The sequence below is a fragment of the Eucyclogobius newberryi genome, unplaced genomic scaffold (genome assembly GCF_026437365.1).
Source record: "Eucyclogobius newberryi isolate DKJ021-1_F unplaced genomic scaffold, fEucNew1.0.hap1 SCAF_4, whole genome shotgun sequence".
In the NCBI taxonomy this organism is placed as follows: Eukaryota; Metazoa; Chordata; class Actinopteri; order Gobiiformes; family Gobiidae; genus Eucyclogobius; species Eucyclogobius newberryi.
In genome coordinates, this window is record NW_027316056.1 from 7,526,560 (window position 1) to 7,554,293 (window position 27,734).

At 44.0% G+C, this 27,734-nt stretch overlaps 4 protein-coding genes across 5 annotated transcripts in view; 3 read left to right on the forward strand and 1 right to left on the reverse strand.

Moving 5' to 3' along the window:
• LOC140377352 (RNA exonuclease 5-like) overlaps positions 1 to 10,202 on the reverse strand; it is a 33,898-nt gene extending 23,696 nt beyond the window's left edge. The window contains exons 1-8 of the mRNA XM_072462736.1: positions 10,114 to 10,202; positions 7,289 to 7,559; positions 7,064 to 7,190; positions 6,013 to 6,109; positions 4,308 to 4,415; positions 2,890 to 2,978; positions 2,379 to 2,494; positions 1,000 to 1,138 (exon numbers count right to left, since the gene is read on the reverse strand). Coding sequence (XP_072318837.1) covers positions 1,000 to 1,138; positions 2,379 to 2,494; positions 2,890 to 2,978; positions 4,308 to 4,415; positions 6,013 to 6,109; positions 7,064 to 7,190; positions 7,289 to 7,533 — 921 coding nt within the window. The 5' untranslated portion in view covers positions 7,534 to 7,559; positions 10,114 to 10,202. The remainder of the gene's footprint in view (positions 1 to 999; positions 1,139 to 2,378; positions 2,495 to 2,889; positions 2,979 to 4,307; positions 4,416 to 6,012; positions 6,110 to 7,063; positions 7,191 to 7,288; positions 7,560 to 10,113) is intronic.
• The window catches only part of parn (poly(A)-specific ribonuclease (deadenylation nuclease)), a 125,234-nt gene that overhangs the window by 45,639 nt on the left and 51,861 nt on the right, over positions 1 to 27,734 (forward strand). The gene's annotated exons all lie outside the window — the stretch shown is intronic.
• Positions 10,423 to 17,225, forward strand: eri2 (ERI1 exoribonuclease family member 2). The gene is made up of 10 exons (XM_072462922.1): positions 10,423 to 10,601; positions 11,555 to 11,616; positions 11,686 to 11,766; positions 13,108 to 13,235; positions 13,745 to 13,807; positions 13,904 to 14,003; positions 14,937 to 15,037; positions 15,115 to 15,196; positions 15,282 to 15,370; positions 16,134 to 17,225. The coding sequence occupies exons 1-10, from the start codon at positions 10,546 to 10,548 to the stop codon at positions 17,211 to 17,213; spliced, it is 1,842 nt and encodes a 613-aa protein (XP_072319023.1). The 5' UTR covers positions 10,423 to 10,545; the 3' UTR covers positions 17,214 to 17,225.
• On the forward strand, positions 21,232 to 27,630 carry thumpd1 (THUMP domain containing 1). Its single transcript, XM_072463479.1, has 5 exons — positions 21,232 to 21,674; positions 22,689 to 22,860; positions 24,485 to 24,570; positions 24,739 to 24,901; positions 27,040 to 27,630. Exons 1-5 carry the CDS (start codon positions 21,441 to 21,443, stop codon positions 27,387 to 27,389), a joined length of 1,005 nt encoding a protein of 334 aa, XP_072319580.1. The 5' UTR covers positions 21,232 to 21,440; the 3' UTR covers positions 27,390 to 27,630.

A 27,734-nucleotide genomic window follows, 5' to 3' on the forward strand; every position in this document is an offset into this window, starting at 1 on the left:
TGTTCCCTCAGGTTCACTTTAGAGCGACGCTTTGGAACGTTTCTGTTAAAGTGTCTCTAGATTCAGGTCCTGCTCTGCTGCATGAGCAACTGACATCACCCAAACTCAACTCATGTTAATGAATTGAATATAAAAATGTACCTGGATTATTCTTTTTAATATTCAAATATATTATAATATGCCAATCTCAGGAATTCACATAAAGATGTTTAGTAATTCAAAGTGTGTGTGTCTTTAAGAGGTGGCTAAAGCTAGAGTAAAAAGGAAACTACTTCTGCTTCATCCTCAGCTTTTTCTTCATTTATTTCACTTCTCTGCAAAGCCTCTACACCACGTTTAACCTCTCTTTATGTCATGCACTGGCTTTGGATAATGTTAGATGCATTTTCGAGTGCAGGGGCGGCCACCGCGGCGCGCGCGCAGCGTGTTACCCAAAAGATTATGGAAAGCCAATATGATCACACTCCGTCACTTAGGAGCGGCGTATTTTACAACGCTTTTACAAAATAAGCGGCGCTTTTTAATGCTGAGCACCGTCTGGCATTAATTACGGCGCTCGTTTACGGCGCAAGCGCACATTTTTAAAGTACTTTTTATTGGTCCGGAGAATGCCGAAGCTACTTGTTTTTTTGCCTAGTTTTGCCTACCAGGTGTTTTTAAGTCATTGTCATGGCAACGCAGCGGTTTATAACAAGATCAGGGCAGCGTTTGGTGAGAATTCATTATATTTATTTTCATGCTTACGTCTGCTTTTTGCTGTCATGTTTTAACCCAAAACTGTGTAATTAATTGTATTTTATCTAATGAAGAGCCAGTTCTGATAAGCTTTGGTCTTCATAACGGAGCGGTCCACAGCCAATCCTCAGTGAGAATAATACTAATAATACTAATAATGATTCAAAGTCTGCCTTGTTTATATTCATGAAGTAAATACAAGGAAATGATTTGAATGACTTCTTTTGCCATATTGTCCAGGCCTGCAGGACATTACTGACCAACCTTGAGAGCCCAAAGGTCGCACTCCAGCGAATGTCCCACTAGAATGGCGTCTCTGGGCAGCAGGGACTTCAGTCTGTCCTGGACGTCCTTCAGAGTGGTCGAAACAGGATTCAGCATCTGCGGCGTCACCCCTGAGACACTGGACGGACCCCAACAGAGTCACAGCTGCGCCTCAGTCTCCTACACTGACTCTATGTATGTACAGGGTGTTAACTATTTGTGGAACTGGGCCTGTCACGGTCATTACTGCGTCGACTTTCAATAAACAACAGTATATTTTGGGGAACTAGCACTAGTGCCATTTATTTATTTTATGCAATCTGATACAAGGGGATGGTACAAACTACTGTAAGTATGTCAGTGTTTTTCAGGCGTTGTACTTTGCAGCTCTTGGCTTTATTAAAATGTATTCTCTTTTATGTCCCATTGACATAAAGTCATTTCAATCTAATCGTTTGTTATATTGTGTAACGCCTTTTCCTGTCCTGCAGTGTGTCTTACGGGAAAAATAATAATATAATTTTTAAATATGTGCTTTTCCATGTCACACCGCAGGACAAACTTTGGATTACAGCATTAAACTTACATCTTTCTTAAATTTAAAGGAGAACTAAGTAACATTTCAAGTCCCTGTGATGTTAAATATAATATATAATATGTTGTCTCTTGGTGGAAAACCTTTTATATTTGGCAATGTGAAATGTTTTGTATGTGATTATAGTATAATCACATACAAAACATTTCACTTTTTTTTCCTTAATAAGAAAAAAAAGGCCATTTTCTGACCATGTGTTCTCCCCAGGGCGCTGCAGGGGGAGCTGCAGGGGGCGCTGCAGGGGGCGCTGCAGGGGGAGCTGCAGGGGGCGCTGCAGGGGGCGCTGCAGGGGGAGCTGCAGGGGGCGCTGCAGGGGGCGCTGCAGGGGGAGCTGCAGGGGGCGCTGCAGGGGGCGCTGCAGGGGGAGCTGCAGGGGGCGCTGCAGGGGGCGCTGCAGGGGGCGCTGCAGGGGGCGCTGCAGGGGGAGCTGCAGGGGGCGCTGCAGGGGGCGCTGCAGGGGGAGCTGCAGGGGGCGCTGCAGGGGGAGCTGCAGGGGGAGCTGCAGGGGGCGCTGCAGGGGGCGCTGCAGGGGGCGCTGCAGGGGGAGCTGCAGGGGGAGCTGCAGGGGGCGCTGCAGGGGGCGCTGCAGGGGGAGCTGCAGGGGGCGCTGCAGGGGGCGCTGCAGGGGGAGCTGCAGCGTTTTGTTAAAATACAATAAAATTAAACACAACTTAATCTTAAAACTGTGTGTAATGTGTAGAAGAGATATTTTTGCACAGGTGAGTTGAAATGGAGGAAGAAAAGATTATTTAGAAAGTCATTTAAAAGGATGTAGAGTATTTACTGTGTGAAGTAGTCCCAGATCTTGTTGGGGGGTTTGACCAGCTCGTCCAGGATGCAGGTTCCAGAGCTGTCCACCAGGGACACACGGGTCAGCTCCGTCCCCTCAGCTGTGAGGCACTGACGGGGCAGGAGCACAAGCTCGTCACTCCTCATCATCATCACACATGCACATTTTAAACAATACATTTGTTTCATTGTAAACAGCAAAAATGATCTAAAACTCCCATTGGCTTTTGTTTCAAATCCACACTTGATTCTCACTTTAATGTTTGACAAGTTTTTACGGTTTTACAAAACAAAAACAGGGGACTTTGTATTTTTGCTCTCATAATAACCAAACATAGATACCACCGTACTGGCCCTGCCGTTTCAGAGTATTGAGCAATGAGTTTACATTTACTGTTACTTGGATGATATTTGAGGGAGTACGAGGCCATGAATGGGACACGAGATACTGTAGGTGCAAGTGCAGCATGAGGACAGAGTTAATGATGTGAGGAAAGCGTCCGTACCATCTCACAGTCGAGGCCGAAGAGCGGGCTGCTGTCGGTCACCTCAAAGTCTGAGTCTGTGCACACAAAGTTCTTACAGTCGGGACGTCCTGCAACACACACACACTTCATATCAGAGGTGGGAAGAGCAGCCAAACATGTACTAAAGAAAGAGTACTGCTACTTCTAAATAATATTACTCAAATAGAAGCACAACGTAGTCTAAGAAAAGTAAAGGTAAAAAAGTATTTGGGGAAACTACTACTCAAGAGTAATTGTAATAGAAACACCCAGAGGCCGAGTCATGTGACACTCTTAAACTCACACCTTTGGATCAGGATCTCACTTATTTAAAGAACTGAAGATGGGTCGGCTTAGGGTTTGGGTTTGGGGGGCGATAATTCAGTGTTAATCTGAAGTGGAGCTCTCTTTACGTGGCTTTTACTCACTTAAGAGACTGTCATAGGCCTGGGAACGAAGGTGTTATGGGAACGAAGGTGTTATGGGGGCTGGGGCCCCTCTGTTCAGGGCCTCAGCCCCCCTGCTAGTTCAAGAGAGCTTTCCTCCTCTCGTCTCCCCCACTCTGTCCTTCATGACAGAACGGACACACCTACACGAGGAACTGTTTCTTTCAGTTGAGGAAAATCTCTAAGCTCAGGAAAATGGTGTCTCAAAATGATCTGGAGCTTATAATTCATGCCTTTGTGTCTTCACGTTTAGACTATTGTAACAGTTTGTTTTCCTGTTTAAACAAGAAGGAGCTCTCTCGTCTGCAGCTGGTCCAGAACTCTGCAGCGAGGATCTTAACCCGCACAAATAGAAGGGCCCACATTTCACCCATTCTTAAAGCCATTCACTGGCTGCTGCTCTCCTACCGGATACAGTTTAAAATTCTTGTTTTAACTTTTAGAGCTTTAAATTGTCAGGTCCCTCTGTACATCAGCGATCTGATTAAACCATACACTCCCTCTCGCTCACTAAGGACAACAGTTCCTTGGACCAGAAACTGTTGTTGGTTCCTTGCACCCGTTTTCGGACCAGAGGAGACAGATCCTTCCAGGCAGTTGCCCCCAGACTCTGGAACGATCTTCCGTTCTCCCTACGGTCACTGGACTCAGTTATTGCTTTTAAGGGTCAGCTTAAAACCTTCTTATTTAGTCAAGCCTTTTGAATGCACTTGTTTTACGGACTGATTTTACTGTATATTGTTGTATATTGCTCACTGTAAGTTTTTTTGTGTTTTTATTGTTTTATTCTGTGTTTTGTGAAGCACTTTGTGACTTATGTCTGTGAAAGGTGCAAAACAAATACAATTTACTTACTTACACACATGCACACATCTGTGTGTGTGTGTGTGCGTGTGCAGGTGTGTGCAGGTGTGCGTGTGTGTGTGTGTGTGTGTGTGTGTGTGCGCGTGCGTGCGTGCGTGCGTGTAGAACCTTTGCGGGGGAAGTTGTTCGTCCTCATCTCCGCTGCGCTCAGGACGTACGCCGTTAAGCCCTTCTTCTTGTTGCCAAACTTTGCGATGATGGGATGAGGCGTCGGTTCTTCAGAACCACATGGAAGTAGAAACATTCAGAGACTTTCACAGAGAATGCTACAAATGTATTTCTGCATTGATTTGAGGAATCACGAAGATTCAAAATTTGTATTAAGATTGTGTATTGGCAATTCTAATAATTATGAACGTATTAATTAAGCGAGACTAGCGATTTTAACAGAAATGATCACGAATGCTCTTCAAAAACACTTACCTTATTTTCCAGATTATAAATTGCACTTTTTTTACATAGTTTTGGCCGGGGAGTGACTTATATGTGATATTATTTGTTATTTTCACACTGGCAACCGCAATTCACATGACAACCACAAGAAGGCGCTCTAGGCTCTAAGCGACGCAGAAGAAGAATCTGCACTTCCTCTTCCTCTGGAGTTTGTGGAGTTGTTTAGAAGTGACACCGAGGTTGTGATTAATTGTGCAGAGTAACACGTGGAGTAATGTATGCACAAGTCAAATCGGAACTAGTCAAAACTGCTCAAAACAACGTTGAGGCTGCGTCTACACTTACGCAAACACTGCATCAAAACTGGGACTAAACAGAGACTAATCCTGGAACTAAACCTGGACTGAAGCAGGACTAAACCAGGACTAGAACAGGACCAAACCAAAGTCTTCAACAAGAACGATGTTTGAGGTATGAACGCAGCTTTCTCTTCAGCACAACTGTATCTGAACTCGGTTGGTGCTTTTACCGTGCGGCGCCTTTTGTCTGGTGATGAAGAACAGACCGTGACACAGAGGAAGAAGAATTCAATGGATTTAGTGATTTGGGGTAATATTGATGCTTTGGTAAACTTGTTAGCATGTTCTTTATGCTATAGTTATCTGTATAATTAATGTTAATATGTTACGTTAACGTACCAGCTAGCTGAAGATGTTAGCGTTAGCATACGTACACCTATTCACCATGTTCTCTAATCTGTTATTATTTTAAATTGCATTTCAAGATGTTCTTAGTCTTGGATTTTATCAAAGAAATTTCCCCCAAAAATTTGACTTATACTCCAGTGCGACTTATATATGTTTTTTTCTCCTATTATGCATTTTATGGCTGATGCGACTTATACTCCAGAAAGTACGTAAGTAAGTAGTAACTTACTTTACATAATTTACCGTTTAATACAATCGCAAACTCAAGTTAAACCAGTGATTTCCTGATATTTATTACATTGACATGAATGATTAGCCTTCACATTATTCATCTTTTTTCAGTATTTATCAAGATCACATCATTTTAATTGTTTAGTAAACATAATATTTACAGAGTTTTATAAAGTGTAATTGTCATAAACATCTCCAGAGACACTTCTGATGATATTAGAAGGTTCAAAGTGAATCAAATGTCCAGATTTAGCAGATTTAGGGTGCAATCTATGCAACCCAAGCCCTTTAAATGCACACACGGACCAGGTGAGCGTCGCTAATGTTCAATCGGATTTGTTTTGAAGATGTTTTGCTATTTAATAAAGATAAACTCCAAAAGCTACATTTCAGGCCCGTTGCCGTGGTTTCTTCCCCGCCGTAATGACGTTCTCTTCACAATTAGTTAAACGTAAAAGGTCAAACATTATCCACAGACTCACCTTTTTGTGCCTGAGGCTGTGGAACATGGACCACAGAGACTTGTGAGCTGAAGATCTCAGACACCAGGTTTGTGCAGGAAAAGCTCAAGGTCACTCTCTACAACAGGAAGACAACGACAGAACAGACGGAACAGCTGAGGGGTGTGACCTTCTGAGGTTTTATTTGAGATGTTTTAGATGTGAAAATGGCAGATACAAAATGATCCTTACGATAGATTCGGATGTGTTTTATCCATGTGAGGCTGCGTTTTGGGTTTTGCACAGTCTTGGTTACAGTCAGTGGGTATTTCGTTTGACATTACTCCCAGAAATATAATGCTGCGGGTTGGTCCTAGTGAATGAATGTGAGAGTGAATGGTCTGTAATGTCTATGTCTCTGTGTTGGCCGTGCAACGAGTTGGCCACTGTCCAGGGTGTACCCCGCCTAAGGCCCAAAGTCACTGGGATAGGCTCCAGTCACCCGCGACGAAAGGGAACAAGTGGTAGAAAATGGATGGATGGATTTTATTTTTAGACTAGACTAGATCAAATTTGCAGTTTTGCAGGTTTGCCTCAAGTTTGCAATGTTTTCAGATCTCAATTCATCATCAGTATACTTTGGAGAGAATAATTGTAAAAAGCACAGCAAGAAATTTAATATTTATAATATGCCCAGTAGAATTTGAGAAACTATTTCTTTTTCTGTCTAGTTTTTAAATATGGCTTGTATTTGCAGCTTTGTATTTTTTATTTATTTTTTCTTCTTTTGTTTCCTTCTGTAATGTTTGAGTGTGTATGAATTTGCTTTTTTTAATGGTTTTGTAAAAATTTAAATTGATCAAATGTAATTAAATTGTATTTAATAAACTCACTAAACTAAATTAAATTATCTAGTGACCCTAAACCTCTTCTTGTACATGTTACTGTGAGGAGCAGACAATTGTCATAAATATTATGAAATAAACATGTTATATATTTCAATATGGGGGATTGGCTTCATTCGTTAGTATTTGAACCAATCCCACCAGACACAGTGACATTTAGCAGAGGATGAAAGTCCGTGGGGTCTTACAGTGCTGTACTTGGTCCGGAGGTTGGGCAGTGACAGATAGTGTTGGTAAAAGTCCCTCTGGCTCACATGGTCCACCACAGCCACAGTGACAGGCTTCAGCGCCCCCCGTCTGTCCAGCCGGCACCAGCTGACACAACACAACACTTTGAAACACATGTTCTACTTCATATACATATTTACATTAAATGAACGTCCTAAAATCGGTGGCTGGGTGGGTGGTGTTACCTGGGCTTGCTGAGCTTCGCTGGTGTCTTGCCCAGAGCAGAGTAGTACAGTAGCTCCAGCAGCTGCTCCTCACTGATGGGCTTCTGAAGGTGCTCTGGATTCACACTGATCCCAGGAGAAGGGAGCGAGCGCTCAGTTTGACTACTCCCTTCACCGTCCCAGACACACTTTCGTCTTTTGGACACATTGCCTTCAGCTCCATCTGCTTTTCTTTTCTTTTTAGATGATGTTGGTGTAGGATCCATGTCCAAAGAAGAGAATTACAGAATGACTGTGAATATCAAGAAAAACGTATCATTAGTCTGACTAAATAATGCAACACTGAACATTTTATTGCACCAATGTCCTGCATCTAGGGATGCGTACCGCTACGATGGACCGGATCTGGACTTATAAAAACGTTTCGGTTCAGGTCCAAAAAAACCGAAACCCCGGTGATTCGGTTCTGGACTCATATAAAATATAGCACTCAAATACTATATCCTTTTTGTTGTAGAATCTAGACCATCTTAAACCTTCCATTGATGGCGAAATTCGCACTGGAAACGACGTAAACACTGCCCTGCGCCGCTGTCAATGGCGCACACGGACCCTAATTAGCGACGCACGCGTCTTCCGGGCAGAAGATGAAGCCGGCGAAATAAGTTTAAAGCATGGATCTATTATAATGGTTTAAAGATGCGAGAGACGGGAGCGCCTCGTACGTGTGAGACGGGAGCGCCTCGTACGTGTGAGACGGGAGCGCCTCGTACGTGTGAGACGGGAGCGCCTCGTACGTGTGAGACGGGAGCGCCTCGTACGTGTGAGACGGGAGCGCCTCGTACGTGTGAGACGGGAGCGCCTCGTACGTGTGAGACGGGAGCGCCTCGTACGTGTGAGACGGGAGCGCCTCGTACGTGTGAGACGGGAGCGCCTCGTACGTGAGAGACGGGAGCGCCTCGAACGTGTGAGACGGGAGCGCCTCGTACGTGTGAGACGGGAGCGCCTCGTACGTGTGAGACGGGAGCGCCTCGTACGTGTGAGACGGGAGCGCCTCGTACGTGTGAGACGGGAGCGCCTCGTACGTGTGAGACGGGAGCGCCTCGTACGTGTGAGACGGGAGCGCCTCGTACGTGTGAGACGGGAGCGCCTCGTACGTGTGAGACGGGAGCGCCTCGTACGTGTGAGACGGGAGCGCCTCGTACGTGTGAGACGGGAGCGCCTCGTACGTGAGAGACGGGAGCGCCTCGTACGTGTGAGACGGGAGCGCCTCGTACGTGTGAGACGGGAGCGCCTCGTACGTGTGAGACGGGAGCGCCTCGTACGTGTGAGACGGGAGCGCCTCGTACGTGTGAGACGGGAGCGCCTCGTACGTGTGAGACGGGAGCGCCTCGTACGTGTGAGACGGGAGCGCCTCGTACGTGTGAGACAGGAGCGCCTCGTACGTGTCGAGCTGCAGAACCGTGTATCCACATGTGAACATTGAAGCGGCAGCCGGTGAGATCGCTGGCTTTATTTGAACTGTTTTAAGCTTTAACCGCCGCGTGCGATGTTGTGATGGTTAACGAGCTACAATGGAACACGCCTGGACGAATGAGGGATTACACCGACATTGCTAATATTATTATTATTTTAATATTCATTGTTTTATGTTGCACCTTAATGCCGAGACAAGTTCCTGAGTTTGAGAACTGTGGCAATAAACCTTTTCTAATTCTGATTCTGATAAATGAGTGAATTATGTTCTTCTCTCCAGGGAGTGTATAAGTGTAGTGTAAAAGCAAAAGTCTGTCACTAAAGGAACGAGCCAAAGCGTCGAGATCTGAGCTCAGGGTCGTCCGCCCTGTTTCACGCCGTCATCTGTTCTAAAGCCGACTAATGGACAAAAAGTCAAATCTCCATGGAGACAAGCAGGTTGTGAACCCTCCACCAGAAAGATGACATAGTGCACTCTTGATTAACCCAAACAGCTTAAAACTAAGGTTTGATTACAAATAGATTATCCAATTTAATTATAAAATGTGATTGAATTAGAAGAAGTAAGGTCTCTTTAAATAACATTACGTGGGTCTTTCCTGGTCAAATAAAACCATGACTAACAGTGATTCTCCAAATATCATAAAAGGACCAATTGAGATCTTTAACTATAGACTAACTATGTCTAGGTCTATTCTAAAAACCAAACCTGGACTTAACGCTATTGGGTTTAATCTTTGAATTCAAACTGGAGCCCTACGTTTCAGTGGAACATAATGTGTTTTCAATAGAGAAACTGGGATTAACCTCAGAATATCACAAAATATGACAAATAAAAGGTGGATTTGTAAAGTAAAACCATCCGGATGAACATATTTACTACTGTATTTTTAACATGTGTTTATTTCATTGGAGATTATGACAGACATAATTCTATTTTTTTTATGGAAGCAAAATCTAGATTTTTAGGTTTTACTGGACAAATTCATAAATATTAAGCCCACAATAGTTTTAAGTTTCATTCACAGATTTATGATATACTTTCTGTGAATACAATGTATGGCAAGATTTATTTATTTATTCTATATTTCATAAAAGAGAAACAACTAAATTTCTACCCTGGATATTCAAAATAGTCACTAATTAACATCAGAAGCACATGCTTAGCGTTTTAATCTGATGTCAATTATGTATTGAACATGTAATACAAACTACTTCATTTAGTTCATGTCTTAAAGATGTAGTAAACAAACCGCCCCTTCATAACAATCAAATTAAAGAAAATATGACAACAACTAACGTTAGCAGTCATAACATGTTACGTAGAACATTTGTTACATGTGTCGAAATGTATTAAATATAAGAAATACCACGAATCCAGCGAGTTTTTGGCTTCTTTTCCAAGTTAGCGTTAGTTCTTAGCTGAACACATGGCTCCACTGCAGCCGTAGGTGACGCGAGAACCCGGATGCGCCAACAATCAACGTACTTCCGCCAAGAATTTTCACAATTTTCACCATTATCCATGTTTTAGCTACTTAAATCATAATTCGTTTGTTCACGATCGAGTCTAATCCTTATGCATTTAGATATTGCAGTCAAATAAACTAGACGTATTTATATTTGTTTTATGCAGGCGTGTTGTTAATTTGACAAACCGGAAACCCATCGATGAAATCTCTCGGTACTTGATTTCCTTGGCCTTGCAGACAGAAATAATTCATCGTAGAAAAGTATTTTAAAAGCCAGTGGCGCGGGTTTGCTCCGCTCTGACAATGAGCCACTTCTAATGGAACTTGTTGATGTTTTGTGGTGGTTTTGCGGCCGTGGATCAGATGGCGACAAAGAGATTAGCCAAGTGAGTAGCGCACACGAAGGCTGCAGACAGAACGTGGCTAACAGTCGTTGTTTGTTAGCTTTGTTGTGATGTTAAAGATAGTGTCATGGATCTATTCTATTATAGTGTGCGTTTGGGTTTTCCCCAGATATTTTTAAACTATAACGTACGTATCAATATTTTACCGTTTGATCATTGTAACCTGTATTATTATCGATTTACATAGTTACAACAGTGTTCCCTTGTCATTAGATTCCTGTATGTTTGAGTTCATCCTGTTTCCCCCTGTCCCCGCCCACATCCCTGTACTTGGTTGTGATAAAAAATAAGAAAAATAAAATAAAGTAAAAACTCTGCTATGTGGCATTTGGGATCTAAACTAAAAGCATGTAAATTAATGAATCTGCTGTGAATGTCACTATGAAGAGTTCTTATCCGTTCTGCAGTTTTGAACAGGAAGTCAATGGACCTTAATCTGTTATTAAGCCGTTTTAGATCAATATTGCAATTTAAAAATGAGCAAAATGTAAAAAAACTATGATCTACCTATGTTTTAGGACCTGAAAAAAAGCATAATGTGTGTTGTGTAATAAACGTAACAAGTGCAATGACTTCCTGCAAAACTGCTTCTCTGTAACCAGCAAAAGATTTGTTTTTATTGTTGAAAATTTGCTTATGTAACATTTTAAAACATTGAATCTACGACCCAGAGTCTGTATTTTATCAACTGCAATAAGTACAGAGCATCGAGCGGGGATACGTGGTATGTGAAAACAAAAGTCTTTCTGAACCTGAGTTGCAGGACAATACGATGCAGGAATCCATCAAATACAACTTTGAGTAAATGAATGACACTTTTATAACGTGGCTAAAAGCTTTGAAAAGTTGATTTACACCTTTTTAAATTGAAAGTTTAGCCTCACATTTGCCATTCCTTACCTGTGTGTACTTATTTTACTTTTTTTACATCTCAGAGAACTGGGTTTACTGAGGCAACGCAGCAGTGGCTCTTCTGGCTCCAAGAAACTGCTGTCAAGTAAGTGTGTTTATTCACTAATTATTTTCACTAAATCATCATTGTTGTTGATTTCCTGTTGCATTGCAGATCAGGTTTTTGCCTACATCATCGTCATAGATTTTGAGTCGACGTGCTGGAAGGAGAAGAACAACTATGGCCAAGAAATCAGTACGTGTTTCAGAGTTTTACTCTAGCCACTTTTCATTTGACCAAAACAGCGCTCACTTTGCTCTGTGGAATTGTATGTTTAGTCTTCCTAACATACTATTCCTCTATGCTAGCCTGATGTATTTTAATTAGATTTGATCCCTGTGCAGAATGCATTTTTACTTTAGGCTGGAACTGTCAAAACTTTCATGAATATTAGAACGTAAATATTATTATATTCTAATATATAAATATTTAATGGTGCATTGGAAATGATCTTGAACATCAACATTATACAAGACTTTAAAATAATGTGTGTGGGACATAAAGATCCTGCATTGAAAACAATAGATGGATACTAGTTTTAGGCATTCACAGAAGGCCTAATCATTTCATCATTTAAATATTGAATTTAATATCATAATCATTGTTGAATTGCATTAATTGCATCAGTAAATTCATATTTTTTTAATACAATAATAATAAAATATTTAGGAAATAATAAGAAGTAATGTTCTACAGTACAGAGTACAGAAAACGACAGCGTATAAAGTGATATTTCTGCACTTTTGTGATTTAATTTTACTGACATTTTACATACTCTGTCTAATCATTAATAACAACTAATATGTTAAAAGACCTGTAGAAGGTCTTTCCTTCTCCTTTCTCTAATTTTTTTTTTTACAGTATAACCTAAAACACATACTTTGAAGACGTTAGAAAAAGAAATTGGATGTAAAAAGACATAAAGCTTAGTAAGAATCATACATCTAATCATGTTTTGGCTCATGTTTTTCTAATTATGATGATGTTTGGTGAGATGGTCCTTGTGGTAAATATTCATCTGTCAAGTTGAAGAAAATGTGACAAATAAAAGGTGAAAATTACAGGAAGTGCTGAGTTTTACAACAGAATCACTCTGTGATGTAGATGCAGAGAAAAGATGCAACTTACACCTTACAGGTGTTATTATTTCTCACGTCAAAAGTATTGTATGATTTAATTGGACTTTGGCTCTTGTTTTCAAGCTGGTTGCTAAGTAACAGTTGTGGAATTGCCTCATATTTTCTGAACATGTCCAACCACAAAGCGACATTATACACGTCAATACCAAAATCATTACATTTGAGATAAACAGGCAAAATGGTTGGAAGTGTAGTTTAATGTGCCGTATGGACTTTAAAGTGTATATTAACTATAAAGTATACAACTACTGTAATTGTGGCCTGTTAATAAAAAGTTGAAAAAGAGTATCCTCTGTGGCCAATGGGACTACAGTAACTTGACTGTATGACATTGTTGTGATTAGTAATGGTGAACAGAAGGTTCCAGACATGTCTGACTCTCCTTGTCCTTCCCCAGTTGAGTTCCCCGCGGTGCTGTTGAACAGCTCCTCAGGGGAAGTGGAGTCTGAGTTCCACTCGTATGTCCAGCCCCAGGAACATCCCGTTCTGTCGGGGTTCTGCACGGAGCTCACGGGCATCACACAGGTACACGCCAGCGCCATGTTTGGGCCACGTGACGGCACAACATTCTAGAATGGGCCGGGTCAGGTCACAGTCTATGATATACATGTGCTGTGTAGATGTGTTCTCCTAGTTTATGGTTTATATCTCTGTGATCACTGAACCTGTCCACATGAAACAAAAACTGGCATTAAGTTTAACGTCTTCTTTGCCAGCACAAATAAACAAAAGTGCCAGTATTTAACTCCAAAGATGTGATTGTTGTCAGTTGAAAGGGCTTGAAGACATAAGATTAATGTGACAAGTTTGTGGAGACGATCCCAAATTAATGAGAAGGTTCCATTTTTTTATTTCTTTCAAACAATGCAAACCTCCCACAGTTCCCTCCCACAGTTCCCTCCCACAGTTCCCTCCCACAGTTCCCTCCCACAGTTCCCTCCCACAGTTCCCTCCCACAGTTCCCTCCCACAGTTCCCTCTCCTGTCAGCTCTTCTGTCTGACATGTTCTCTCTGTGCCGGTCCTTGTCCTACAGAGCCAGGTGGAGGCGGGAGTTCCTCTGCAGATCTGCCTGTCCCGCTTCAGCCGCTGGCTCCAGGCTCTGCAGCAGCAGCAGGGTCTGGTGTTCCCCCACGGGCAGCAGCAGCAGCAGCAGCAGCAGCAGGGTCTGGTGTTCCCCCACGGGCAGCAGCAGCAGCAGCAGCAGCAGCAGGGTCTGGTGTTCCCCCACAGGCAGGACAGCACTGCTCAGTCCTCAGACGCTCCCAAACTCTGCACTTTCCTCACATGGTCGGGTAAGAGGCAGTCGTTTTGAGCGTGTGCTTGATGTGGTCTTTGCAAGTACTTTATAGATAGATATAGATAAATGTTAAAGGACATGGATGAAGTGCACATCATAGCCACGTTTCAACCGGCCCCGGCCCCCCAGACCAGCAACCGACATAATCAAAATCATACCTGAATTATACTTTTTAATCATTAGGCCGATCTCAGACATTTATTAATAAAGAGTAAACGGGAAACTACTTTCTTTCTTCTTTTTCTGTAATGCCCAAAATCACAACAGCAGTTTGCTCGAAGGGCGACAGAGAGAAGCAGATTAAACAGTGTTCATAGGCAATGTCCCCCTGTCCTTAGACCCTCCTTTCTCTGCAAGGAAAAACTACCAGGAGAGAGAGGAGAGATCTGACTCTCTTACATGGACACGCTTCAAATTGCAGCTAGACAGTGGAGCTGGAACCATTCAAGAGAAGAACCAGTTCTTTGAGGCAGATGATGAACCGTTCATCTGGAGTACAGACCGTTCTTCCAGGAGAGGAGCATCTGGAGCCACAGGTCATCCATGTGCCTGTTCTACTCCCCACAGGAAGTGGGAGAATCATAAAAAGATGTGAACAACAATGAATAGATTACAAGTTAAATGAATTATTAAATATTGTTATTCCAAAATTTTTTAGCAGAGGATGGTGCTCAAGCTGCCACACTACCCCAGTGTAGTTGCTCCTTGGGCAGCAGATTTCAAGGAGGAACGTTTTAAGCCCAAGTCTGTCTCCTTGACCGGTCTGATCCGGTTTCAATGATAAATACAGCTGTGTGTCATCTGCATAACAGTGGAAATTAATGCCATGTTTTCTGATAATGTTACGGCAGCATATCAAGAGTAAACAGAACTGGACCGTACCAATCCACTCCAAACTGAAGGTGGAGATGTGGCGTTTGTGTTTCAGACTGGGACCTGGGCGTGTGTCTACAGTATGAATGCAAACGCAAACAGATGAACAAACCCTCGGTGCTGAACAGCTGGATCGACCTGAGGAGCACGTACAGAGTGAGCTCACATGTGGAAACTCAGACCGCTGCCGACGTTCACCATCCCGCTCTCATTCTGGTCTTTGTGTCCCTCAGCTCTTCTATAACAGAAAACCCAAAGGTCTGAATGGAGCCCTGCAGGATTTGGGAATCCAGTTTGAAGGCCGGGAACACTCAGGTTTGGAAACTTCTCATCAGTCTTTCCCTAAACATCTGTCTTAATGTTCTCCGAGCAGATGCTAAATGAAAGCGTGCCTCCGCAGGGCTGGACGACGCGCGGAACACTGCACAGTTAGCCGCTCGCATGATGAGGGAGGGCTGTGTGCTGAGGATCACCCGCAGCCTGGACCGGGTGAGTGCTCTGGGACAGAAGAACACCTAAAGCTGCACCCCAGAGACCCACATGTTCTGGAAAAGACCCATATTTTACTGTGTTTTTAATAAATATTCAACTTTTTTTGCTATATATTGTAGTCGATTTTTAGTGGAACGTGTAAAGATCGAGGTGTTATAAAAGGGCTTTTTCCTCAACAATTCAGGGTTTCATTCAATTTCCCCATAAACGTAAAAAAAAGTTTGACGGCCGCAACGATTAATCAGAATAATCGTGACCAGTCGGCGATAAAGAAAAAAACATTTTTTGTTTGATCATTGTAATTGTTCTCTGGATACACACTCAAAGATGGCAAGATATTAAATCAAAATGTCAAAAAACAATTTCAGATTTGTTTCCAAACAGATAATATATGTATGTTATATATAAGAAGGTGTAAAAATTGAGTTCAGCATGCCAGATCCAGCATGTCACATTTTAGCCAAAAACTTAAAGGTATGTTTTTTTATTACACTGAAAAACTAAAGAAAAAAACATGTGTTCTTACAGTGAGCAGGCTTGCATCTCCACAAACCTGACTCGTACTTTGCCTGGAGTCTCCTTCTACTTGTTTTCTAGCTGTAATATTCCTTTAACATAAAACATATCCATCTCCATGGAGAATATTCAGAAGTGTGGTTTCAACTGAATGAAATCATACTTTAAGTCGTGATGTTTGGTTGCAATAATTGTAACTTTTAAATGTGTAGCGCATCACCCTTTCACCTCTTCCTTTCTTCAGATGCCAATCACTAACATCAGAGCTCCAGCTGAAATCAAGAAACCAGCCAATCCGAATGTAGCAAAGGACAAAGGCACGCCCACCAGCAAACCCTCCCCCAGCTTTCATCAACCAGACTCAAACGACCAAACCGCCAGTGTAAACCCGACTAAAAGCTCGGTTCAGAGTCTCGTCTCGCCAAAGACTCTTCTTCATGGAACAAAAGTATTGGAGACGCGTCGATCAACAAATACTTCACCTAACTTGTCTTTAATCGCCGTTAACGCGCCTTCAGCCGGCTTCACGTTCAAAACTGAGGGCTGCGTCCCATTCCCACCCCATTCACAAGCTCCTTTAGACGAGATCGTGGCGGAGAGCGAGGAGCGATGCGGTTCCTACGACGATGTGGTTCTAAGCACCGCGACCGAAGACTTTACAGAATTGGACTATTTCCCCGGAGAATCAAACAAAAGTATAGCAAGTGCCAATCGGAAAAACGATTCGAAGTCGGGAATCGAGATGTGTTTTGCTGTGCCCGAACCAGTTGGCGAACGCAGATGGAGCCATTGTCCGGCGAGAAGCGGTCAGACAACTTCCAGCTCGCTAAACGCATCTGAAATACGTTTGAGGAATTCGCCCAAGCCACAAGTATTGGCGCTGAATACACCGACGTTTCGCAAGCCAACGATGCGATCTTTCTCGGTTTATGCAGACGCAGAAGACTCATCGACATCACGATCTTCTACCTCCAAAAGTGTCCTGGCAAACGTGTCGGTCAACACCTCGCTGAGCAGGACGGGGGGCGGCGCGGTCAGGAAGGGAGAAGGCCGGATCACCTCTCCGCTGTGTGAGTGCGGGCGCAGAGGGAAAAGGCAGACGGTGTCGAACGGAGGGCCCAACCAAGGGAGAGCGTTCTTCTGTTGCCCCGGGAGACGGTCCGGGGGCGGGGCCGCAGCGCCGAGAGGGTGTGGGTTCTTTATATGGGAGTCTGCGGTGATCAAGAGGAACTGTGCGGCGGCTGTGGGAAGCTCAGTCTCGTTGTGTCGCACCAACACGACGGCAAACGCCCGGAAGCACACGGGTTTGAGGAAGAGCTTTTGATAAATAAAATACAAATCAGATAATTTAAATAAATCAGCAACATGATAGTGGCAGTGGCAGTGGTGCTGGTTCATCGTGCCATCGTGTGTCGAGGGAAAGACACACCGCTGTGACAAAATTCTGAAGTTGTAACTTATTATTTAGGTGCATATTTCACTGTATGTGTGTGTGTGTTGGCCTTTAGCGGTTGGAGTGAGACAAGACACATTTTTCAAATTTTCTATCAGTTTAAAGCAGCAGCAGAACAAAATTATGTCTCAGGAGCATTTCATCCTGTTCACACAACTGTGTAAAACTACAGATGATTGATAGAGGAGTTAGAATGATCATTAGCTCATAAAGCACACTAAACCTCCATTAAAAAAACAATTAAACCCATAACTATTTAACTATGAACAAATATATACATAAAACACCTAACAATGATACAAACCTTAAACCCTGTACCAGCCCTAACAGTCACACAAACACCAGGACAGACGGCTTCAGACAGGGCCCCGTGCGCCGGATCTAAAGTGGGAGAAAAAGGACAGATATTACTTCAATAAATTAATCACATTTTGAGCAATTGTCTTTTTGAAAGTGCAAATGAATGCTTCAACTGCCAGGTGTAATAAAAGTGTCAGGTGTAATTTAAATTGCAACTAGTGAAAAGTGTCAAGTGCTGGTTTGGTTGACACTTTTGAATGTCACAAACTCCATTCTTTGCCTGTGGCTGAATAAATCAGCCACAGACGACAATGAAGTGAATCATTCAATCGTGCATTTGCTTGACTAATATAAGATGAGTATTACATCACAACGTTAGTTATTTATGTTATGATAGCAGGGTTATAGTAGGACAGTTGATGTTAAAAAAAAAAAATCAGCAGGAAGCCCGAGGACCCCTCCTGAGGGTCGGGAGGGCCCCTCCTGAGGGTCGGAGGAGGGCCCCTCCTGAGGGTCGGAGGAGGGCCCCTCCTGAGGGTCGGAGGGCTGCTCTTCTCATTACCGGTACTTTTAATTATTTTTTTAGAACATAAAACAACATAAACGCAACCGGGCAGGACCAGAGAAAAACAAAATAACTATAAAATTAAATTTGAAAATAAGGAAGGGGTTCAAGCATATTAAGTCCAAAATAGAAGTTGTTTCATTCATTGTTCATTGTTTTATGTTGCATCAAATCACCAAGACAAGTTCCTATGTTTGTGAATTCTGTTCATTGACAATGGCAATAAATCTTTTCTGATTGTGATTCTGAGAAGTCCCATTGAGTTCATTGTCATATTTGTCCATCTTCAGATTGAGTCCAAAAGTGTTTTCTTCCAGTTTGCATGATTATGATGTTGGTCCTTAATTGTTGGCACAGTTTGTGTCATCCAACTATAATTACTATTTAAGTTATTTAGCACAGTTCAAACGACTTTGTGTACAAAAATACAATATATGTTCTCTTTTAAAAAACATTTAAAAAAAAACAAATTGAGTGAAGGAATGACAACATAGGCCTATTCAAAATTAAACCAATAAAAGTATCATAATTGGCTTGTTTGACCCTCCATTGCTACCGTACCAGTGTTGTTGTACAGATCAATCAGGTGTAATAAAAGCTAGAGAGACAATTTCCACGGTAACCTATAGTAACCAACATCCAGTTCCAGCAGCCATCTTGTGACTGTGTAAGTCTGTTTCGATCCACGTCCAGAACCCATGCAAACGATTTGGTTTTAGCTTCGTGTTTAATGAGGACTTTTTGCCTTTCAAAATATATGTGTTTTATATCAATTTATTCTCTATGGCAACTGTCTAACTAGTTCCTAGTTCTCACAAACCTTTTGCCACATTGTCAATATCCACAAACTTTTATTTTCAGGCTCGGCTTTAGAACAGCTAGAACAGAAGCCGTGCCTCCCGCCCCAGCACAGCCAATCGGAGCGCTGCTTTTACAATATACTCTTTCAGGGAAAACATTAAAAATGACTAAACAAGTAATCTCTTTCTCTGTCTTTCTTCTTTCCATGTTTATTTCTTTTTTTGTTTCTTTCTAGCGTAAAACCAGAATCAGAATAAAGTTTATTGCCATTTGTCAATGAACAGGATTCACGGACACAGGAACTTGTCCTGATGGTTCTGTGCAACACAAACAACAAATACTGAACAATAAATACAAAACCAATGGACAATAAATAACTACCGGATATTAAAAAATAGGTAAGTAGAGTTAAAAATAGACATGATATGTACATCAAATAAAATGTTGTGCAATAAAAAGTGAACAGTGCAGTGAGTGCAAAGTGCTTATGAAGTCTTCATGAGTCCAACTGCAGAGGGAAAGAAACTGTTCTTATGACGGGGGGTTCTGGTCCGGATGGACCGTAGCCTCCTGCCTGAGGGGAGTGGCCTCCTGTCTGAGGGGAGTGGCCTCCTGCCTGAGGGGAGTGGCCTCCTGCCTGAGGGGAGTGGCTCAAATAGTCCGTGTCCAGGGTGAGAAGGGTCGGCTGTGATCTGACCTGCACGTCCTAGAGTCCTGCAGACGTACAGGTCCTGCAGAGATGGAAGTTCGCGGCCGATCACCTTCTCAGCAGAGCGCACAATGTGCTGTAGTCTCTGTTTGTCCCTGGCTGTGGCTCCAGCATACCACACGGTGATGGAGGAGGTGAGAATGGACTCAATGATGGCCGTGTAGAACTGCACCATCATCTCTGCTGGAAGCTTTGCTTTCTTCAGCTGCCGCAGGAAGTACATCCTCTGCTGGGCCTTCCCGGTGAGGGAGCTGATGGTGGGCCCCATTTGAGGTCCCGGGTGATAGTGGTGCAGAGAAAGCGGAGGAAGTCCAAAGTGGAGATGGGGGAGCCCGAGGGGGGGCTGGGGGGCTTTGACTTCCCTGAAATCCACGATCATCTCCACTGTTTTCTGGGCGTTGAGCTCCAGGTTGTTACCGCTGCACCAGGACACCAGCCGGTCCTCCTCTCTCCTGTGGACAGACTCATCCCCGTCCAAGATGAGCCCGATGAGGGTGGTGTTGTCCGCAAACTTGATTAGTTTTACGGAGGCGTGGCTGGAGGTGCAGCAGTTTGTGTATAGGGAGAAGAGCAGGGGAGAAAGTACACAGCCCTGTGGAGCTCCTGTGCTGGTAGTCCGTGTATCTGAGACATTCTTCCCCAGCCGATGCCTCCGATCCGTCAGGAAGTCAGTGCTCCACCTGCAGGTGGAGTCGGGTACGTTGAGCTGGAGGAGCTTGTCCTGGAGCAGAGCAGGAGGATGGTGTTGAATGCAGAGCTGAAGTCCACAAACAGGATCCTGGCGTAGGTTCCCGGGGAGTCCAGGTGCTGCAGGGTGAAGTGGAGAGCCAGGTTGATAGCGTCATCCACAGACCTGTTGGTTCTGTAGGCGAACTGCAGTGTGTCCAGCAGGGGGGCGGTGAAGGACATGAAGTGGGGGAGGACCAAGCGCTCAAATGACTTCATGACTACAGACGTCAGCCTCACCGTCTGGTCCAGCAGCTTTTCGCGGGTTGGATTTGCGAAATAGTCTGCACACATCCTGTTCTTGAACTGAGAGAGGGGTGGGGGAGGTGGGGGGACAGAGGTTGGGATAGCAGAGGTGGCCACAGTGGGGGAGGGGGTGTCAAATCTGCAGTTTTCTGTCATCTACAGAAGGAGGGGCTCTGGGCTTGTAGTTTTTTCAAACACATACTTTGAAGACGTACAACTACAGTAGATGGCGGTAAATGCACCTTTTCAGTTGGCTGCCAACCGCCATTAAAATCAACACAACAACAACAAAAAATAACTAAAAACTAAATTACAGAAAGTCCAGCTTTAAAATATATATTTTTAATTACACATTTACTTATTTTGCCAGCAGAGGGTTTCAGGCATCACATCCAAATGCAAAATGTACTGCACAATAACACATTTTAATTCATATAACATTTATTGAATCAATCAATTCTTATTTTTAGATTTTCATTTAGAATGTTGCGCTTCCTACAATCACAAGATGGCCGGGCAACAGAACCCGCGGTCTCTCTAGCGTCATTGTACGTCACAGGCACAAACGGTCCGTGCTCAAACCTCCAGCGCGCACGTGGAGCTCTCTGCCCGGATTACGCACACTTTTTCCGCGTTTCCTTCACATCCACCGCGACCCAAACCGAGCCCTGTGCGCTTCACGTGCGGAGAACCGTGCAGAAACGCGCCGCAGTAGCCCGTGTGCTGTGCTAGCTCAACGGACGCTTCGGGCATGTCAGGCGGCGGCGGCGGAGGCGGCGGCGGCGGGCAAAGCGAGTCCAGGAAGCGGGGAAAGAAGCAGCGCTACGGGGGCGGCCAGCAGGGCAAGCGCTGGCGGGGCTCCCGGGAGCTGGAGGTGGGCATGAAGGGCGTCCTCATCACCTGCAACATGAACGAGAGGAAGTGCACCAGCGAGGCCTTCAACCTGCTCGGGGAGTACGCGGACCAGCTCTACGGCCCCGAGAAGGTCAGTGAGCGCCGGGGTCCCAGGGCACGAGGGTCCGGGTCCCAGGGCACGAGGGTCCGGGTCCCAGGGCACGAGGGTCCGGGTCCCAGGGCACGAGGGTCCGGGTCCCAGGGCACGAGGGTCCGGGTCCCAGGGCACGAGGGTCCGGGTCCCAGGGCACGAGGGTCCGGGTCCAGGACGGAGCCAAGGAAATAGAATTGAATATATTTTTATGATAAACTGAGGTTAGAATGTGAATGGTTTAAGTCTCTACAACAAACGGTAAAGCTACTGTTTTGTATTTCATGGGGTTTTGAAATATCAGGCCAAGTTGAGGTGATTTATGTGATAAATCTTTAGATAAAAATGGGGGAATATTGTGTGGTCAATATTTCTGAAAGTTTTCGCCCGGTAAAACCTAAAAGTCCAGATTTGATGTTATTTCACAAAACTAGTGTCATTTGGCCATCAGAAATGCTTCATCTTTAAAAAAAAATTGAAATACACCAGAAAAAAATCTTTTCTTTATTTTTATTTTATTGGACCTGAGAAGCCATTTGTGACGGGATGTTTATTTTTTATTTTATTTGTTTACTGAAATGGGCACTATTTATTATATTTACATAAAATCAATCATTTATTCTTATTACTAAGGAATTACATTTTTTGCAATGGAAATATTTTTTAAATGCATTCAAAGTGCAGGAAAATCATAAATTGAAGTTTTTCCAAAGACAAATGTGTGACAGGGTTGTAAAGCAGACCTCTTCTTATAAGAACAACTGTCAAGTATGGTGTAATTTGAAGCAAAGGTTTTTATTGCCACGTAATGATAAATTGACAAAAAAGTGTGTAATCTGCCATTAAAATAATAAGGTATATACTTTAATATTTTATACTCTGAGGCTAATCCTATTCCCTCCATTGTAAGTGCATTATGTTCCACTTCGCCCCCAGTTGCCTTCATTACAGAATGTTGAATCTGAGAAGTAGTTACGTTCTACATATCCCAAACCCCTGCACTTTCTTTGCCAGCTCCAGTCTGCAGAGGGCAGCAGTGAAGAGGAGGATGAAGAGGAAGACGTGGAGGCGGCGCTGAAGAAGGAGGTGGAGCAGCTCAAAGTGGCTCAGTCCAAACAGCATAGACGCTTTCAGGCCCTGGAGAGCGGCGCCAACAACGTCATCTTCATCAAGACGCACAACCTGGGTCAGACACCACACAATGAGGAGCAGGGCGGCCCCAAAACACACAACCCAGTCCAAAATGGCAATAACTATTCTATTTATATGATTTATTTGAATTAGAGTTGGGTGATATATGGGCGATAACAGCGGTCACTAAACAGTTAAATATAATTACACTCATCATTACCAAATGATATAAGCTCTTAACTGTGAGGAACTATTTGATGTGCATATGTGTGGGGCATTTGTGTATTTTTCTATTTGAAAACCCAATGTTAATTCCCATTTTAACCCTCTGAATTATAAAGGCAGCTGTTTAAAAGAATAATAGGAAATCACCAACTCATTTAATAAGTAAACTAATGCAATTGTCAAAAGACATGCAAAAGGTGCAAAGCAAGAAAACTATATTCTATTAAAATGAGAGGATTTAACCTTTTACTCTAGAGTTGTTTCTCCTGTGGCTCTGTTTTAGTATTTTGTCATGTGTGAGTCCTATTTAGAACTTGTTTAGTCCTGCGTGAGTTTGCCCTGGTCATCACAGAACCTCATGATTAATGTGTTTAAAACTGTTAGTCTCATCTGCTGCAGTCTCTACATGTCCAGCTCTCAAATAAATCAGTCGAGCAGAGTTTTTGGGGAACTGGATAGTTTGGATGAGCTGTATGTTTTAAATGGGCAAAACTATGGAGGCCCCTAAATGAAGTAAAGCTTTAATTAAAGGATTCTTTAAAAGGTGATTTTAATACATAACAAATGGTTTTGTTGCGTGTCTTTTTAAAAGATGATTTATGACATGAATTGGTAAATGCTTTTGTTTTAGCATCTTTTAAACATTACTTGGTAAATATAGGGTTAGGGTTATTAGCCCATATCAGCTAACAATGGCACATTTACATTGTTTTCTGTTGATAAATGTGCAATGTGTTGCAAATAAATAAAAATACAACTTTTAATAAAAGTTTATTTAAACATCTTTGAGAACTTTTAAGAACTTAATGAACAAATACTTTTAAAGGTTTTTCGAGGTTGATTTAGTAAAAACGTACAGATATACTGTAAAAGCATCTGTTCAAGTGAAAGACCAGCGCTTTCCCTGCATCTAGTTATATGGCGTTAGCATGCTAATGTTTGTTAGCGGACGGCAAAACTTGCTCTGAGCTCAGACTCATGAAAAGGGCTTGTAAACTCATCATGGTGAATATTTAGGATATTTAGAATGCATTATGTAAGTGAGCAATTCATGTGGCGCTGTAAAGAGTTTTACTGCATGAGTTTTCAGAGGCGCTCCTGGTCCTCGTGGCTAAAGTAAAGAAAGTTAGAAAAGTGAACTCGTAAAGAGCGCTCCGATTGGTTTACATGTCGCTCTAACCAACCAGAAAGCTTCTTACTAGTTTCCTTATATTATTTACTTGACTTTAGCCACGAGGACCAGGAGAGCCAAGTAAAAGCTAAACACAGAACTTCAAAGACTCGAGACCAGAACCAAAACTAATCTAAATCAAGGACAAAATGATAGAAATACTGATCACACAATGTTAAGTATTTGGCGTCTTGTAATACAATCATATTCAGCCTTTATTGTTGAGCCCTAGAATGGACAGTGCAGAATGATCCGTTTGTTGAAATCTGATTGGTTGTTGTAGAATCGGACAAACTGGTGCACCACATCCTGTCTGACCTCCACGCCACCAAGAAGAAGAAGTCTCGTGTGATCCTGCGAATGCTGCCAGTAAGTCAACGTAGCACTCCTTCTTTGTGTACTCCCCGAAAGCAGAAAGTGAAAACTAAACAAAAATCACAAACACTAGCTCAATGAAATACCACAGTTGTGTGCAACAAAAGGAGATTGAGAATCACACGAGGGTCTGAGAGGAATCTCCATACGTGTGTTTTGCAGGTGACGGGAACATGTAAGGCGTTCCAGGATGACATGGTGACGTTCCTGAGCACGTTCCTGGAGCCCTGGTTCAAAACGCCCAACGCCGCGTCCTACCAGATCGTCTTCAAAGCCCGCAACAGCAGCCACAACAAGAGGGACGACATCATCAAGGCCGTCGCAGGTACAGACGGGACGCTCTACACCACAGCAGCTTGCCGGACTCTTATGGATAGACAAGCAGACTTGGTGTTCAATAAGCACTCTGTTGTTAAATGACCTGTATTTCTAACTAAAGTCTAATCATTAGAACAGAGCCTGAGCTACAAACAAAGACTTGTCTCTAAAAGATAGTTTTTAAGTGTTTGTTGAAACTGCTGCTGTTGCTTCACTTCCTCTGCACATGCTCAGTCAGGCACAAGATTCACACAGGTTTATTCAGTGTTTGAGCTCAGATCTGTGGGTTTGAGGCTGTGGTCCTCAGAGCACATGTGCAGAGCTCTAAAAGAAGCTGCTGTCCGCTCTGGTTCTAAAGCTCATGTTAGAGATCAGAGCGTGAACAGGGCTCTGAACACGGCTCTGTGCAGCGCAGGAGAAGCCCGACCTGCAGCGCTGCTCAGCGGCCTGTAGAGGCCACTAAAAGACACTGTGAGTTCATCCAAGCTTCAGCAGCAGACGGACTTGTTAGGATATATTTCTGAACAATTAATATGTAGTTGTGACACATGGTCATTTTAGATTTTACTGGTCAATCACTGCTTGCATTGATTGCCCTGACCACATGACAATGGTACACCACTTTACCACTTGTGACAGATTTTGAACATGTTTACACTACACGACTCAGCGTGACTTCAGAGATTGAGGGTCCTCACTGCACAAGGGCCGGTTCTGAGGGTCACACTACACCAGGGCCTAAAGTACTCCAAGCCCACATTTCCTTTACGGCCCGGAGAGATTTTGGCAACAACATTGGTCCACCTCAACGCAGAAGGTTTTAACAGTGAAGGTCATTGAAAAAGATTTAGATTGACTTAACAATATTCATGAGATAATGAACAGTATTCGTTCTTTGTAAGTCCTTGTTTGACATCGCACCATGAAATACATGTATATGAAATACATATACATGGCCCTGACGGACTAGGAGCGCACGGGGACCAGGAGCGCACAAGGAGCCACAGGGAGCGCACGGGGAGCCACAGGGAGCGCACGGGGACCTCAGGGAGCGCACAGGGACCACGGGGACCAGGAGCGCACAGGGAGCAGGAGCGCACGGGGACCACAGGGAGCGCACGGGGACCTCAGGGACCACAGAGAGCGCCCGGGGACCTCAGGGAGAGCACGGGGACCTCAGGGACCACGGGGACCAGGAGCGCACAGGGACCACAGGGAGCAGGAGCGCACAGGGACCACAGGGAACGCACGGGGACCTCAGGGACCTCAGGGAGCGCACGGGGACCTCAGGGAGCGCACGGCACGGGGACCTCAGGGACCAGGGGACCACGGGAGCGCACGGGGACCACGGGGAGCGCACGTGGACCACAGGGAGCGCACAGGGACCACAGGGAGCGCACAGGGACCACAGGGACCAGGAGCGCACGGGGACCACAGGGACCAGGAGCGCACGGGGACCACAGGGACCAGGAGCGCACGGGGACCACAGGGACCAGAAGCGCACGGGGACCACGGGGACCAGGAGCGCACGGGGACCAGGAGCGCACGGGGACCAGGAGCGCACGGGGACCAGGAGCGCACGGGGACCAGGAGCGCACGGGGACCAGGAGCGCACGGGGACCAGGAGCGCACGGGGACCAGGAGCGCACGGGGACCAGGAGCGCACGGGGACCAGGAGCAGAGATCGGGCTCAAACGACACTGCTTGCTTTACCTTCAAGCGCACAAACGTTTTAGCCCAATCGGTCTTGCCAGTGTCTCTGCTCCTTGTCATAATTTACACTCTTCAATCTATATTCTCAGCCAGATATTCAACCTATTTAGATTCACACATAATTCTCAGTAAATTGCCATGTGCAGATCACCAGAACTCACACTCGCTTCAGTCCCAGGACATTGTTCACACTTGGCATTTGTCTCTCTGCTTTCCATCACTGCGTCATTTCAAGTGAAAAGGGAAATGTTCTGACTTTAGTCTCACAAGCACCTGCTTTAGTCCTGGTGATTTACAGATGAAATGATGCAGAGGATTCAGTTCTGGACAGGTCAATTCTCAGGTCAAGCTGCCTGTTTGAACAGGGCTTTAATTGGACCGTTGGACCGTCTTTCCTTCAACATCGTTGGGTTAATTGTGTGTCCCTCACAGGTCTGGTGGGAAAGCTCAACCCCAAGAACAAGGTGGACCTGACCAGCCCCGAGCTCACCATCATCGTGGAGGTCATCAAAGCGGTGTGCTGCGTCAGCGTGGTCAGGGACTACACGCTCTTCAGGAAGTACAACGTCCAGGAGGTGGTCAAGGAGGACACTGCCAAACCCGACGAGACCAAGGAGGAGGCACAAAATGAGGAGGCACAAAAGGAGGCACAAAAGGAGGCACAAAAGGAGGCAAATTCAGACGGCCCACAGCACCTGGAGGGCGAGGACACGGCGGAGAACAGGCACAGCACAGAAGAGCACACAGGCACGGCCAAAGGAGTGACCGACCGTATAGTTTAAAGTGGAGTGTTTTTTTAGTTAATTTAAATGTGTGAATGAAGCATTTGTGTACAAGATCCACCTACTAGTGGTCAAAAGTAGAATAACACAAAATGATGTAGGCATAATGTCATATTTTTCAGTTTCAGTGACAGATTGTGACTCAGCCAGAGCAACATCCATGTTCAAAAGGCTTATGTTGTACCAATTCTAGCCTTTCTAGTTTGACTCTTTTGTAAAAAAATCAGTTTGCTGAACGCCTTTGTTCCAGTTATAAATACAGTGTCATTTGTTGTTTTTAAATAGTTTTAAATTTGCATATCAAAAAATGTATGGTACATTTTAAAGTGACACTAACTGGAATAA

Excerpts from the sequence above, each read along its gene's own strand:
- thumpd1 (XM_072463479.1), top strand. The coding sequence starts at position 21,441 with ATGTCAGGCGGCGGCGGCGGAGGCGGCGGCGGCGGGCAAAGCGAGTCC. Across the intron at positions 21,675-22,688 it reads AGCTCTACGGCCCCGAGAAG|CTCCAGTCTGCAGAGGGCAG; the intron begins GTCAGTGAGCGC and ends TTTCTTTGCCAG. Across the intron at positions 24,902-27,039 it reads CATCATCAAGGCCGTCGCAG|GTCTGGTGGGAAAGCTCAAC; the intron begins GTACAGACGGGA and ends TGTCCCTCACAG.
- eri2 (XM_072462922.1), top strand. The coding sequence starts at position 10,546 with ATGTTTTGTGGTGGTTTTGCGGCCGTGGATCAGATGGCGACAAAGAGA. Across the intron at positions 11,767-13,107 it reads CAACTATGGCCAAGAAATCA|TTGAGTTCCCCGCGGTGCTG; the intron begins GTACGTGTTTCA and ends GTCCTTCCCCAG. Across the intron at positions 15,371-16,133 it reads TCACCCGCAGCCTGGACCGG|ATGCCAATCACTAACATCAG; the intron begins GTGAGTGCTCTG and ends TCCTTTCTTCAG.